Source organism: Oncorhynchus masou, chromosome 6, assembly GCF_036934945.1.
Source record: "Oncorhynchus masou masou isolate Uvic2021 chromosome 6, UVic_Omas_1.1, whole genome shotgun sequence".
Taxonomy (NCBI): domain Eukaryota; kingdom Metazoa; phylum Chordata; class Actinopteri; order Salmoniformes; family Salmonidae; genus Oncorhynchus; species Oncorhynchus masou.
In genome coordinates this window covers 21,310,179-21,324,794 of record NC_088217.1, presented here as the reverse complement: position 1 = coordinate 21,324,794, position 14,616 = coordinate 21,310,179, and the positions used below count along the sequence as shown (strand labels likewise).

The 14,616-nt window shown below is 40.8% G+C and overlaps 1 protein-coding gene across 2 annotated transcripts; it reads right to left on the bottom strand.

The window, feature by feature from the left end:
- Nucleotides 1–2,064: 2,064 nt before the first annotated feature.
- Nucleotides 2,065–6,419, bottom strand: LOC135541564 (SUZ domain-containing protein 1-like). Of its 2 annotated transcripts, XR_010455980.1 has the most exons (5): nt 6,107–6,419; nt 5,376–5,425; nt 5,006–5,275; nt 4,741–4,917; nt 2,065–4,581 (listed from the first exon to the last, which is right to left on the bottom strand). XR_010455980.1 is itself a non-coding variant. In XM_064967868.1 (4 exons), the coding sequence occupies exons 1-4, from the start codon at nt 6,155–6,157 to the stop codon at nt 4,803–4,805; spliced, it is 486 nt and encodes a 161-aa protein (XP_064823940.1). In that variant the 5' UTR covers nt 6,158–6,419; the 3' UTR covers nt 2,065–4,802. The 2 variants fall into 2 exon arrangements, 1 of the variants encoding a protein (XP_064823940.1); XM_064967868.1 differs by having other exon boundaries at nt 2,065–4,917.
- Nucleotides 6,420–14,616: the final 8,197 nt, after the last annotated feature.

Sequence of the window (14,616 nt, the reverse complement as noted above, 5' to 3'; positions counted from 1 at the left end):
CCTATTGCAGATTCAGTCTTCCCAGCCTGGTGCAGGTCTACAATTTTGTTTCTGGTGTCCTTTGACAGCTCTTTGGTCTTGGCCATAGTGGAGTTTGGAGTGTGACTGTTTGAGGTTGGGGGCAGGTGTCTTTTATACTGATAACAAATTCAAACAGGTGCCATTAATACAGGTAACGAGTGGAGGACAGAGGAGCCTCTTAAAGAAGAAGTTACAGGTATGTGAGAGCCAGAAATCTTGCTTGTTTGTAGGTGACCAAATACTTAATTTCCACCATAATTTGCAAATTAATTAATTAAAAATCCTACATTGTGATTTTCTGGATTTTCTTTTCTCATTTTGTCTGTCATAGCTGAAGTGTACCTATGATGAAAATTACAGGCCTCTCTCATCTTTTTAAGTGTGCGAACTTGCACAATTTGTGGCTGACTAAATACTTTTTGCCCCACTGTATATTGTGTTGAGTCATCTGCATACATAGACACACTGGCCTTACTCAAAGCCAGTGGCATATCATTAGTAAATATGGAAAAAAAAGTATGGGGCCTAGACAGCTGCCCTGGGGAATTCCTGATTCTACCTGGATTATGTTGGAGGGGCTTCAATTAAATAACTGTGATCTGTTAGTTACTTGTCTATCTACAATATTTTTTATTTAACTAGGCAAGTCAGTTTGAGAACAAAATCTTACTTACAATGACAGCCTAGGAACAGTGGGTTAACTGCCTTGTTCAGGGGCAGAAGGACAGATTTTTACCTTGTCAGCTCGGAGATTCGATCGAGAAACCTTTCGGTTACTGGCCCAACACTCCAACCACTAGGCTACCTGCTGCCCCAATATAGCAGGGGGTGTAAAGCCATAACACAGTTTTAACAGCAATAGACTATGAACGATAATATTAAAAGCAGCCCCCACAATCTTATCAATTTCTTTCAGCCAAACAGTAATTTGTGTAAGTGCTGTGCTTGTTGAATTTCCTTCCCTATAAGCGTGCTTAAAGTCTGTTGTCAATTTGTTTACTGTAAAATAGCTTTGTATCTGGTCAAACACCAAAAACAGTGAATTAAGCTTTACTATTCTTAGGAATGACTTTTGCTTCCATCCAGGCCTGAAGGCACACACTTTCTAGTAGGCTTAAATTGAAGATATGGCAAATAGTGGCAATGTCGTCCAGTAATTTTCCATCTACGATGTCAAGACTCCGGTGGCTTGTCATTTTTGATAGACCTTTTTTTTCCACTTTTTCCACACTCTTAAGGAATTCAAAATGCTTGTCTTTCATAATTTGATCAGATATACTTGGATGTGTACTGTCAGCGTTTGTTGCTCGCATGTCATGCTTAAATTTGCTAATCAAAAAATAATGAAAGTAGTTGGCAATATCAGTGGGTTGTGATGAATGAGCCATCAAATAATGGAGCTGAGTTTGGAAAGGTGTGTCACCTGGAGAGAACTCTTGTATTTTTTTTGGTCATATGTTGCACCTACCCCAAATTGCCATGAATATTGTTATGTTACTGAATGTATCCAGTATTTTCAGATTTCATTATCAACAAATGCAGTGAAAAAAAGTACAGTAAATGTAAAATTCACAAAATCAAGTGTAATGCTTGGATTCAGTCCTCAACTTTGGTCTAATTATTTTCCCATAACCTCCAAACTGTTCCCTTTTAATTGCTACCATCGTTATCCATATGCTCATGTTTATTCTGTTTAGAAACATGATTTTTTAGCCCTATCCATGTAGGCCAATTCACGCAAATGTAAAGGGTTAACTGAGCATAAGAGGATGAACACAAAGGGAGAAACATGACAGTGCTGCTTGAGACAATCTTACTCACTTTCAGGAGGACCTTTCCATAGTAAAACACTTTCATAGCCTTTCTGAGCATGGCACAGAAGTGGATAGTTTATTTTTGCCTAAATAAAAATGTACACCCGTGTCTTAAAGGGGCTAAAAGTTCTCAGAATAAGTTCTTTAATTACTACAGTTTATTCCAAAAAAAAGCAATATATCCAGGACATTAGGCTAGAGAGAGTTAGGCTCGAGAGGACAGTTACAACCAAGGAGACATACATTAGGATGACAGACATTTATAGATCATGCTCAGGTTTGTAATAACAAGACATGTCAAGTGCTTACTGCATTAAAGGCTATTTTCTCACTGGAAAGATCTCTATGAAGGAAAACAATCTAATTTGAAAGCCACAACAGCCCAATAAAATGAGGGAACATTTAATCGTACATGGAGTTGTTTCTGCTAAGGTTTAAATTTGAATAATTTCAAGCATAAGCCTAACTGAAAGTAAATAATTGTTTTGTACCTGAATAGAACTTCAAATGCACAGCTTATTGGGCACTTAACATTGACAACCATGGTCACATTAAGCATTTCTGAAATGCAATTAAATTTGTCAGTTGTGCAGAATGTCATTCACATGATTGTTTAAGAATTCTGTAATAAAATGTATTTGAAATGCTTCCTGTAGACATTGAGTTATGGGCTGTTTACTGTTAAATTCTCAGTTATACATGGCATCTGTAAAACTACTAATATGAGTTAGTCCATGAACATATCCCATTTTATAAATAAAATGCTGTACAGCAAACATTTGCAATTTTGTTTCACTTGTCAATAATTTTTATTAAAGGGCATGAAAAAAAATCATTACAGGCTGATTTGTTTGTCTTTCCATGTTTCCACATGAGGATCTTCTGTCATCTCTTCCTTGTCACCCATAACCGATGGTTACTGGAGCTGCGCAGGCTCAAATGCAGGGATGAGGTCAATTCAGTTTACAATTCATATGGACTTAAATAATTACATTAATTCACTTTCTGAATTAAAACCAACACTGATCAGGAGGATCAGAATCCTCCATGGCTAGTCTGCTCCCTTCCTTTTCCAGGCTAATCTCTGATCTGGCAGGTGTGGAAACCGCACTCAGGGGGTTATATAATACACCTGCGTTTCGCCACCATATTGCTTTCAACTGTCTAGCCAGCTCTGATCAATAATCCTAATGAAGGATAAGGTTAAAATTACTTTAAGTGGCCCAGATGTAACATACTTTAGGTATAGTCCCAAAAGAGGTTACCATATGTGACTTTCTTCACAAAGTCCAGTCAGTCACCATCTCTGGGATTACAGTTGAGCAGACCCACGATTTAGCTTGTCCAGCATTAAAACCTCCCTGAGAGAGGGGCCAACAAAACCACCTTCCTGGGGTTCTTAGGCTGGCCAAATAACAGACATGAGGCAAAGGGAGTTAAAGGTGAGAACATAAAATTAGGTTTAAAAATTAAACAAATCACAGCATCCAAGAGCATTAACCTGAGGTGCCTTGGTAACTGTGGGGTCCAATATGAAACCAAAGAATTTAAGGCATTTTGAGTTTACACATTTAGTATGGTTTAAAAACAGCCAAGATGTAGTTTGTCATTTCATTAACAAAACTAGACAGATTAAAAGCTATGACATGTCCCACCTCCGCTGGGGAAAATTGGGTTTCTGTTCAACTTTGGCACTCTACTTAATAACATTGCCTTCTAACCAAGCAAATTGCAACATCCTCATCAATCTCACTCTATTGTAGTCTTTATTCCAACTTGTCTTTATCATCCTCTCTCCAAGTAAGGCAACCCTGGAGAGGGACAAAAAGAAAGACGGGACAGAATAGAGACACTGCTTAAAACACTCCTCCAGCCAATGGCTTCCTATTCAAACAACTCTTAATCACAAAAAAATTAAATAATCTGTGGCCACTCTTTCTTGGTCATCTCTCTGCACAAGAAGCAACAAGGCCACTCAGTTTGAATATTTTTCAGGATGACTTTTTGGCTGTCTATAAAATACAGTATTTTATTCTAATCTCAACATATACTTAGTATATTTTAATAATGGCTCCTACTTTCAATGACCATGTGTATAAGATCCTATAAAAACATTCAGCTTCACTAAATTGTATATTATATAATTTGTTTTTCTTCTTCTGTATATCATTGCCACTTTAAAAACAGATTAATAAACAAAAGCATCTAGATGCAAGAAGGACATTAACCTAATAATTCCAAATGCACCCTTCAGTTCCTGCCCAGTTTTTAAAAACAGGAAAATAAAACCAGGAAAGTTATTAAAAATTGAATTAAAAACATAAAACAAATATTAACATATACTGCCCAGGCAGATGGCAGTTTAGCTAGAGAAGCCGGGGTTTTCATATCGATTTCAGAATTATTGCTTGAATATGCCAACACGTCGTAGTGGCACCTTGTCACTCCCCTGCTCTATCCATGGCCCTCATCCACGCATGTCTGTCGATAGGTTCATTCCCAACTTTCCCCTGGCCACCTTGAAGTCCAACAGACTCAGTCTGTCATTCACCTGGAGGGCAAGGCGGGCATGCCGCGGACCCTGGAAGACCCTGGTCCTCAACAGAAGAGGGGCACTGGGAAGCTTAGGGTGCATCATGGGAGATATCACAGTGTATGGAGTCCTGAGGCAAAGCCCTGGTCAGTGTGGGACAGACAGGAGATCTGACCAAACCCTCAGCAATCTCCCTGCAACCCTCCACGCTGGCTAGAAACAGGGCAGAGGGCAAAAGGCATGCCAACAGTCAGCAGAAAGGGGTGGTAGGGATACTTAAACTCATTCTGCAAGCCAATAATTTGTCTCTGTTGACCATCTATCATCACCACAACTTTTACATTTCATCCCACCACTCTGCTCTTCACACACCATGCTACCTCCCCTTTGTGCTCTGCACACCATGCCCCCAAGAAGAGACAATGGATCCTCCTCTATCTGTAGCGACGGAAGCCTGAGGTACCGTCTGGGCCTGTGGGTTGGCGGATCATGTGATTGTTCAGACTAACCAGTTCTGGCTGTGGTGGTTGGGCACTCACTCGCACTGGTCTAATGGGGAGAGACAATGAAATATACTATAAGTGATTGAGAAACGGCTAGGTAATATGTTTATCTACAATGAGTGTAGGTGTCTCACCTTTCTGGCCTGGGTTTGTCCTGAGGCGTTTCTTCAGAGCTAGCACTACCCAGAATCCTCCTGCGGGCCTCGGCATACTCTGCCTCCCGCTGGGCCAGTGACTTCGGCTGCTGGGTGGGGCGGTTGGATGAACCAGAGGACCCCAAGGAACCATTACTTGAGGGGCGCTTCAGAATTCGGATTTGAGGTGAGGGGGCTGCAGGTAGAGATTCATCCTGGATAACCATGGCAGTTCGTATGGGGGAGCTACCTGAGCTGATGCTTGCTTTCCTGGGGGAAGGGGCAGAGTTTGTATTAATCAACAAATCAAAAGTTGTGTTGTATAGCCATAACGTTATGGTTGTTTTCAGTAAGATTTTATTTCACTCACTTTGCTTTCTGGCTTATCTTCAACTTTGCCTCAAGTCTTTTCACAATTTCCTGAGAAACAGGCAAATAAATACATTTTAAGTCTTCATTCAATTATTCAGTGAAAGAATAGAGCAAGAGACTGACAACGTTACATTTTTGTGATGAGCTGTGGGTGAATGGGAAGGTTTACATTTTTTGTGATGAGCTGTGGGTGAATGGGAAGGTGACAGACGTGACGTGCCATGATTTGACTCGGCATGCTAACTAGTTCCGTTGAATTCCAGTACTCAAATTTCAGTGTTGAAATTTGAAAATAGCCGCAAAATGTACTTTGGCTAAGCCAATTAGCGGATTTTAACCTGAGAGAATACAGTTTACTGCAGTAACTTGCTTGTTACTGTAGCCGATAACCAATTGCCAGGGTACCATGGTAGAACAAGCGACACTTTCCACAACCTGGCTAGCCAATTAGCTAACGCTAGCTAACTTCATAATATTAACTTGCCGCTATCTAACTTCAACAGCTGGTTGTGGACTCACTTTCTCCACTCATCGACTACAAAAAAAAACATATGATATAGCTAACGTTATGTTCTCCCGGCCAGGCCTTTGCAACACAATACCCCGGCTAAACTTGGGCCTGTAGCTATCGTTAGTGGAGCCTGGCTCAGCCATGGCGACAGTCTGCTCACTTCAGATTCCTCATAAGCCATTGAATGTTCGACAGGTCAACCACACACAGTTCCTCACCCCGCTGTCTGCAGCTTCCTCCCAAATTTCGCAAACCTCTTCATATTCCATAATACAGCGTCCAAGTCAGACACGGTAGCCTTAGCGTTTACAGTTCTTTCACAGACAGACCAATGAGCCAGATATTTTACCGGATGTATAAACGTGAAGCATCCGGTTGGCGTTTCCACTCACGACCAAAAATAGTGATGAGAGGAAGCCCAGCGGACTGCATTTTGTAGACTTTACTCATTACCAAAGTACAAAAAAAGCGTTGTTTTGGAGTGCAAGGGATAATTGATGTAATGCACACGCGCACTTCACAGAGTAGGTGTTCTTCTTCGATGATGCTTAACCGCGGTTGGCATCCAATAAATGTTGCATTACCGCCACCTATTGGACTGAGTATAACTCCCTTATACTTTGCTACAAAATAAAGGAAATACATCTCCAGAACCCTACCGTCTAACCCTACACTTGTTAAAAACCCACCACCCTAACTCAACTTTTTAAATATATACACTACTCAAAAAAATAAAGGGAACACTAAAATAACACATCCTAGATCTGAATGAATGAAATATTCTTATTAAATATTTTTTTCTTTACATAGTAGAATGTGCTGACAACAAAATCACACAAAAATGATCAATGGAAATCAAATTTATCAACCCATGGAGGTCTGGATTTGGAGTCACTCAAAATTAAAAGTGGAAAACCACACTACAGGCTGATCCAACTTTGATGTAATGTCCTTAAAACAAGTCAAAATGAGGCTCAGTAATGTGTGTGGCCTCCACGTGCCTGTTTGACCTCCCTACAACGCCTGGGCATGCTCCTGGTGAGGTGGCGGATGGTCTCCTGAGGGATCTCCTCCCAGACCTGGACTAAAGCATCCGCCAACTCCTGGACAGTCTGTGGTGCAACGTGGCGTTGGTGGATGGAGCGAGACATGATGTGACAGATGTGCTCAATTGGATTCAGGTCTGGGGAACGGGCGGGCCAGTCCATAGCATCAATGCTTTCCTCTTGCAGGAACTGCTGACACACTCCAGCCACATGAGGTCTAGCATTGTCTTGCATTAGGAGGAACCCAGGGCCAACTGCACCAGCATATGGTCTCACAAGTGGTCTGAGGATCTCATCTCGGTACCTAATGGCAGTCAGGCTACCTCTGGCGAGCACATGGAGGGCTGTACGGCCCCCCAAAGAAATGCCACCCCACACCATGACTGACCCACCGCCAAACCGGTCATGCTGGAGAATGTTGCAGGCAGCAGAACGTTCTCCACGGTGTCTCCAGACTGTCACATCTGTCACATGTGCTCAGTGTGAACCTGCTTTCATCTGTGAAGAGCGCCAGTGGCGAATTTGCCAATCTTGGTGTTCTCTGGCAAATCTCAGTTCACTGGTCACGATGGCAACACCCATCCGTAGCACACGCTCCAGCAGGTGTATCTCACTGATCATCCCTAAAGCCAACACCTCATTTGGCCGCCTTTCGTTCCAATACTCTGCTGCCTGTGACTGGAACGAATTGCAAAAATCCCTGAAGTTGGAGACTTTTATCTCCCTCACCAACTTCAAACATCTGTGATCTGAGCAGCTAACCGATCGCTGCAGCTGTACATAGTCTATTGGTAAATAGCCCACCCATTTTCACCTACCTCATCCCCATACTGTTTTTATTTATTTACTTTTCTGCTCTTTTGCACATGAATATCTCTACCTGTACATGACCATCTGATCATTTACCACCCCAGTGTTAATCTGCAAAATTGTAATTATTCGCCTACCTCCTCATGCCTTTTGCACACAATGTATATAGACTCCCCTTTTTTTCTACTGTGTTATTGACTTGTTAATTGTTTACTCCATTTGTAACTCTGTGTTGCCTGTTCACACTGCTATGCTTTATCTTGGCCAGGTCGCAGTTGCAAATGAGAACTTGTTCTCAACTAGCCTACCTGGTTAAATAAAGGTGAAATAAAAAAATAAATAAAATGCCTAACATCTTGCACGGTGTTGGGCTGTAAGCACAACCCCCACCTGTGGACATTGGGCCCTCATAGCACCCTCATGGGGCTGCAGCGTAGCCTAGTGGTTAGAGCGTTGGACTAGTAACCGAAAGGTTGCAAGTTCAAATCCCCAAGCTGACAAGGTACAAATCTGTCATTCAGCTCCTGAACAGGCAGTTAACCCACTGTTCCTAGGCCGTCATTGAAAATAAGAATTTGTTCTTAACTGACTTGCCTAGTAAAATAAAGGTAAAAAAATAAAAATAAATGGAGTCTCTTTCTGACCGTTTGAGCAGACACATGCACATTTGTGGCCTGCTGGAGATCATTTTGCCGGGTTCTGGCAGTGCTCCTCCTGCTCCTTCCACAAAGGCGGAGGTAGCGGTCCTGCTGCTGGGTTGTTGCCCTCCCACGTCCTCCTCCACGTCTCCTGATGTGGTGGCCTGTCTCCTGGTAGCGCCTCCATGTAGACTCCGTCTCATGATACCACTAGAGTGAAAGCACCGCCAGCATTCAAAAGTGACCAAAACATCAACCAGGAAGCATAGGAACTGAGAAGTGGTCTGTGGTTATCACCTGCAGAACCACTCCTTTATTGGGGGTGTATTGCTAATTGCCTATAATGTCCATCTGTTGTCTATTCCATTTGCACAACAGCATGTGAAATGTATTGTCAATCAGTGTTGCTTCCGAAGTGGACAGTTTGATTTTACAGAAGTGTGATTGACTTGGAGTTACATTGTGTTGTTTAAGTGTTCCCTTTATTTTTTTGAGCAGTGTATATTTCCTACCACATGCCAACAGCCTGGAACGACGGGACACCACCACTCAACATATCCTGTAACTCTTCTGACTTCAAGTCGTGTACACCCAAATACTTTTCTGCAGCTGCCACCACAACCTCAATTTCCTGCAACTTACCTTTTTATTTAACCCCTCCACCACCTCCCTCTTCGGGGGACAAATATCTTATTTATTTATTTTTTAACAGCTTTTTTGCTACATATCTATACATTTTACCTATAGATTTTACATACACATTTAACATATACATTTTACATATATATTTTACATACATGGAACTTTTATATATAACAACAATACATTATCAAACAAACTCTTTAATCCCAACCCTCAGCCAATCCCACCTATCACCATAGACCACCCCTCAGCCACTCTCAGCCCATCCCACCTATCACCATAGACCACCCTTCAGCCACTCTCAGCCCATCCCACCTATCACCATAGACCACCCCTCAGCCACTCTCAGCCCATCCCACCTATCACCATAGACCACCCCTCAGCCACTCTCAGCCCATCCCACCTATCACCATAGACCACCCCTCAGCCACTCTCAGCCCATCCCACCTATCACCATAAACCGCCCTTGTTTGGTTTCCATATGCCTTATATTTTTCAATTGTGCTGTGATGTTTTACAAAATGTTGGAATCTTTCTAATTGTATAGTATCCACAGATTGTGAGCTAAAGAGGAAAACCTTTCATACGAGTATTATTATATTATTTATTGACTGGCTATTTGTAAGGTACATTTTTTGTGCATGTTGTGATTTTTTTTAACCATTCCTTATCCTGCAACCAGAAACAAGCCACATAGGGGCAATACCAGAATAAGTGATCTATTGATTCTGTCTCTCTGCAATAAAATCTACAAACTTGAGATTGTTGTATGCCATATATATATATATATATATATCATTCTGTTGGTGGAAAGAATTTTATATAATAATTTAAATTGAAAAACTAGTTATTGAGCCATGTGCCATGTAATTGGTACATCAAAAATCTCCTCCCATTTACTTTGCAACCTGTATGGTGCAGCTGTCAACATTTTGTCCTCAGATGAAACTGGTAAATTTTTCTATTTATTCCAGTTCCTTTCAGTCAATTTGTATTTTTAATATATGGCAGGCAAACACGTGCCCTACCTTCTCCCTTTTCCACTTGCCTCCTCCATTTTCGTGGTAGTGCTGCAATCACTTGGTTGTAAATTTGGATTGAGCAGATACTCCAATTATTTTATATAACTGCATATGTGACATAACTCCTCCATTTCTATTCATAATATCATTACTAAATATGATACGATTTTAGATTTTTTTTCCCATAAAGAATGTTTTTTAAATTAATCAATATATTTGAGTTTAACCATAACATTTGTTGTAATATTTGTTTTAACTGTTCTGGAGGATAAAACTGAAATGGTAACCAGCTTTGTATGGCTTGTTTAAGAAAGGGCGATACTTGAAACAAATTTAAATTTTCAATTAATCGAAAATGAGAAGTTGTAATCTATATAAACTCGAAAAAGCTATTTTTTAACAAAGGATGAGCTTTTCTTAATAATCTACTGGAGAACCATTTGGGGTTTAAATATAATTTATGTATGAGTGAAGCTTTTAGTGAAAGGTTCAAAGCTTTAATATTTAATCATTTTAGCCCCGAAACAAAAATTCATTATATAAATAGGCAGGTTTATTTTTGCCAGGCTTAGCATTCCAAATAAAATGAAATATTCTTTGCTCATATGATTTTAAAAACGAATAATCTGGAGTAGGCAATGCCATTAGTAAGTAAGTAAACTGTGATAGGACCAAAGAGTTAATCAATTAAAATTTTCCCTAAATAGACAAGTATTTACCTCTCCATGGTTGCAAAATCGTATCTATTTTTGCTAACTTTCTATTGAAATTAATTGCGGTAAATTCATTTTTTTTTTTTGAGATGTTAATACCAAGTATGTTTACTTCACCATTCATCGGGGTATAATCACAAGCACTGTGGGATGACTCGTTTATATAGTGTCAAAAGACACAGGTGTCTGTAATCATGGCCAGGAGTGGCCTAATATCATTGGTTAATAATCAAATATTAAAATGTCATACAAAGAACAACATACAAACAAATGGATAGCATACGATCATAGATTAATTTGACTATACAAGTTTACAAACAATTACAATGGCAAAGTCACAATAATCACAAGAATTTCGTCTCTGCGTTATATTGGCATCGAACATGTCACCCTCCCTAGGAGAGGGGGGGTGACCTTGATAATTTATTGTTAAAACGAGAGGCTGCCTGGATCTTTAATTTAAAGACCCTTGCGCCCTTCGGTCTCAACGTAGACTTTGATCTGAAGCCATTCTTGTGATTATTGTGACTTTGCCATTGTAATTGTTTGTAAACTTGTATAGTCAAATTAATCTATGAATTAATCTAGCATACGAATGCTATCCATTTTTTTTGTTGTTGTTCTTTGTATGATATTTTAATATTTGATTATTAACCAATGATATTAGGCCACTCCTGGCCATGATTACAGACACCTGTGTCTTTTGACACTATATATACGAGTCATCCCGCAATGTTTATGATTTTACCCTGATGAAGACAGCTTGGCTGTCGAAACGTTGGTATTACATTTTTTTGTTTTTGCATCTGAGCTCCTAGAGTGTGCGGCTCTCTTTTATTTTCAAGTTTCTACTCCGCTAGCCAGCACCTCGTCTTAATAGGTGTGTTTCTTTTTCTTCTAGATACTCCACCATTCAAACATTTTATTGGTAAACTACAAGGTAGTGTAAACAATATATTCTTTAACGATCCAATACGTTATATGGGGCGGCAGGGTAGGCTAGTGGTTAGAGCGTTGGACTAGTAACTGGAAGGTTGCAAGTTCAAACCCCCGAGCTGACAAGGTACAAATCTGTCGTTCTGCCCCTGAACAAACCCACTGTTCCTAGGCTGTCATTGAAAATAAGAATTTGTTCTTAACTGACTTGCCTGCTTAAATAAACAGTTTTTTCCACCGATACTACACATTCCTTTGTCCCATGCCATGCTGCACACTTCTACACTTCACAGTTCACCATAACAACGGACACTGTAGCTGGGTGTCTGCACTCATGCGAATTAAAAAAAGAAGCACAGTCCGTCACTAGCATAGACTTCGATAGATATCACATTAGGGCATCTGTGAAAGCATGGGCAGCGCCATTGAGGCCATCTCCATTTTGAAGTTGTTAATTTTCTTCTTCTAGTACTTCTATGAGTTGGCAAATAAACTGAAAAGGTGCATTCTACCACGAGAGTTTGTGATTTGAACAGGTATAAAGCCAAGTTAGGCAATTTACTATTTACTGCCACTTGCAGTTATGCTCACAAGTATAATTCAATGGCTGATCCCTCCTGATGATCCGGATGGAATCATGGGATCCTTCCTTAACCCATAGGAAGTCCCACCAAGTTGACCACTTCAAAATGGTGAAAGTCCTCAATGGAACTGCCTATGCTAAAATTAGGCTTTTGGGAACTAGAGTCTCCTATCTACATCTATGGACATCAGCAACCTTCTCTTATTGATTGGGGTTTTTCTGCCATTGGCATCCAAAGTTATTGGTGCATTACCGCTACTGTGTGCCAGAGACAGGGAGAAACTAAATCAAATCAAACTTTATTTGTCACATGCGCCGAATACAGGAAGTGTAGACCTTACCGTGAAATGCTTACTTACAAGCCCTTAACCAACAGTGCAGTTCAAGAAGAGTTAAGAAAATATTTAACAAATTAAAGTAAAAAATAATAAAAAGTAACAGAACAACATAACAATAACGAGGCTATTGTTTAAACAGAGCGTACCGGTACCGAGTCAGTGTGTGGGGGTACAGGTTAGTTGAGGTAATTTGTACATGTACGTAGGTGTGAAGTGACTATACATAGATAATAAACAGCGAGAAGCAGCAGTGTACAAAACAAATGGAGGCGGGGTCAAGCTAATAGTCTGGTGGCCATTTGATTAATTGTTCAGCAGTGGAGCTGTGAAGGAGCCTTTTGATCCTAGACTTGGCGCTCCGATACAGCTTGCCGTGCGGTAGCAGAGAAAACAGTCTATGCCTTGGGTAACTGGAGTCTCTGACAATTCTCTGGGCTTTCCTCTGACACCTCCTATTACTGTATATCCTACCTGCCAGCTCCGTTTCTCTAAGAAAATAAAACAAAATATTGGATACTGTATCAACTCAATAAACTCTTTACACTTAATTCCTGTATCCCATTTTCTCTCATACATATTCTCAATCTCTCTCCCTCCCATACCACCCACACTGTATCAACACATGCTCTACTGTTTATATTTCCTGGCAATAATCACACCTTCCGGTTGAATGTTTTCCTATCAGATTTGATTACTTATTCAGCCAAATATGACCTAGCCTAAGTCTTGTGAAGTCTTCTGTCTCATGCTGACTTCCTCCATCCCCAACGTTTCTACAGTTCCACAGCTGCACCATCGAGAGCATCCTGACTGGTTGCATCACCGACTGGTGTGGCAACTGCTCGCCATCCACCCTACAGAGGGTAGTGTGTACGGCCCAGTACATCACTGGGGCCAAGCTTCCTGCCACCCAGGACCTCTATACCAGGCGGTGTCAGAGGAAGGCCCAAAAAAGGTCAAAGACTACAGCCACCCTAGTAATAGACTGTTCTCTCTGCTACCGCATGGCAAGTGGTACCGGAGCACCAAGTCTAGGTCCAAAAGGCTCCTTAACAGCTTCTACCCCCAAGCCATAAGACTGCTAGACAGTTAATCAAATGGCTACCCGGACTATTTGCATTGCCCGCCCTCCTTTTTTACACTGCTGCTACTCGCTGTTTATTATCTATGCATAGTCACTTTACCCCTACTTACATGTACGTACAGTTGAATTTGGAAGTCTACATACACCTTAGCCAAATACATATAAACTCAGTTTTTCACAGTACCTGACATTTTATCCTAGTAAAAATTTCCTGTCTTAGGTCAGTTAGGATCACCACTTTATTTTAAGAATATGAAATGTCAGAACAATAGTAGAGAGAATTTTTTATTTCAGATTTTATTTCTTTCATCACATTCCCAGTGGGTCAGAAGTTTACGTACACTCAATTAGCATTTGGTAGAAATGCCTTGAAATGGTTTAACTTGGGTCAAACATTTCGGGTAGCATTCCACAAGCTTCCCACAATAAGTTGGGTGAATTTTGGCCCATTCCTCCTGACAGAGCTGGTGTAACCGAGTCAGGTTTATAGGCCTCCTTGCTCACACACACATTTTCAGTTCTGCCCACAGATTTTCTATAGGATTGAGGTCAGGGCTTTGTGATGGCCACTCCAATACCTTGACTTTGTCGTCCTTAAGCCATTTTGCCACAACTTTTGAAGTATGCTTGGGGTCATTGTCCATTTGGAAGACCCATTTGCGACCAAGCTTTATAACTTCTTGACTGATGTCTTGAAATGTTGCTTCAATATATCCACATAATTGTCCTGCCTCATTATGACATCTATTTTGTGAAGTGCACCAATCCCTCCTGCAGCAAATCACTCCCACTACATAAAACTGCCACCCCTGTGCTTCACGGTTGGGAGTGTGTTCTTCAGCTTGCAAGCATCCTCCTTTTTCCTCCAAACATAACGATGGTCATTATGGCCAAACAATTATCATCAGACCAGAGG

Bases quoted from the DNA above. Each gene is read 5' to 3' on its own strand.
- LOC135541564 (XM_064967868.1), bottom strand. From the start codon at position 6,157: ATGGAATATGAAGAGGTTTGCGAAATTTGGGAGGAAGCTGCAGACAGC. The intron at 5,276-5,375 runs GTGAGTGAAATA...CCCTTCCCCCAG, and splicing joins AAGATAAGCCAGAAAGCAAA to GAAAGCAAGCATCAGCTCAG. The intron at 4,918-5,005 runs GTGAGACACCTA...TCTCCCCATTAG, and splicing joins GACAAACCCAGGCCAGAAAG to ACCAGTGCGAGTGAGTGCCC.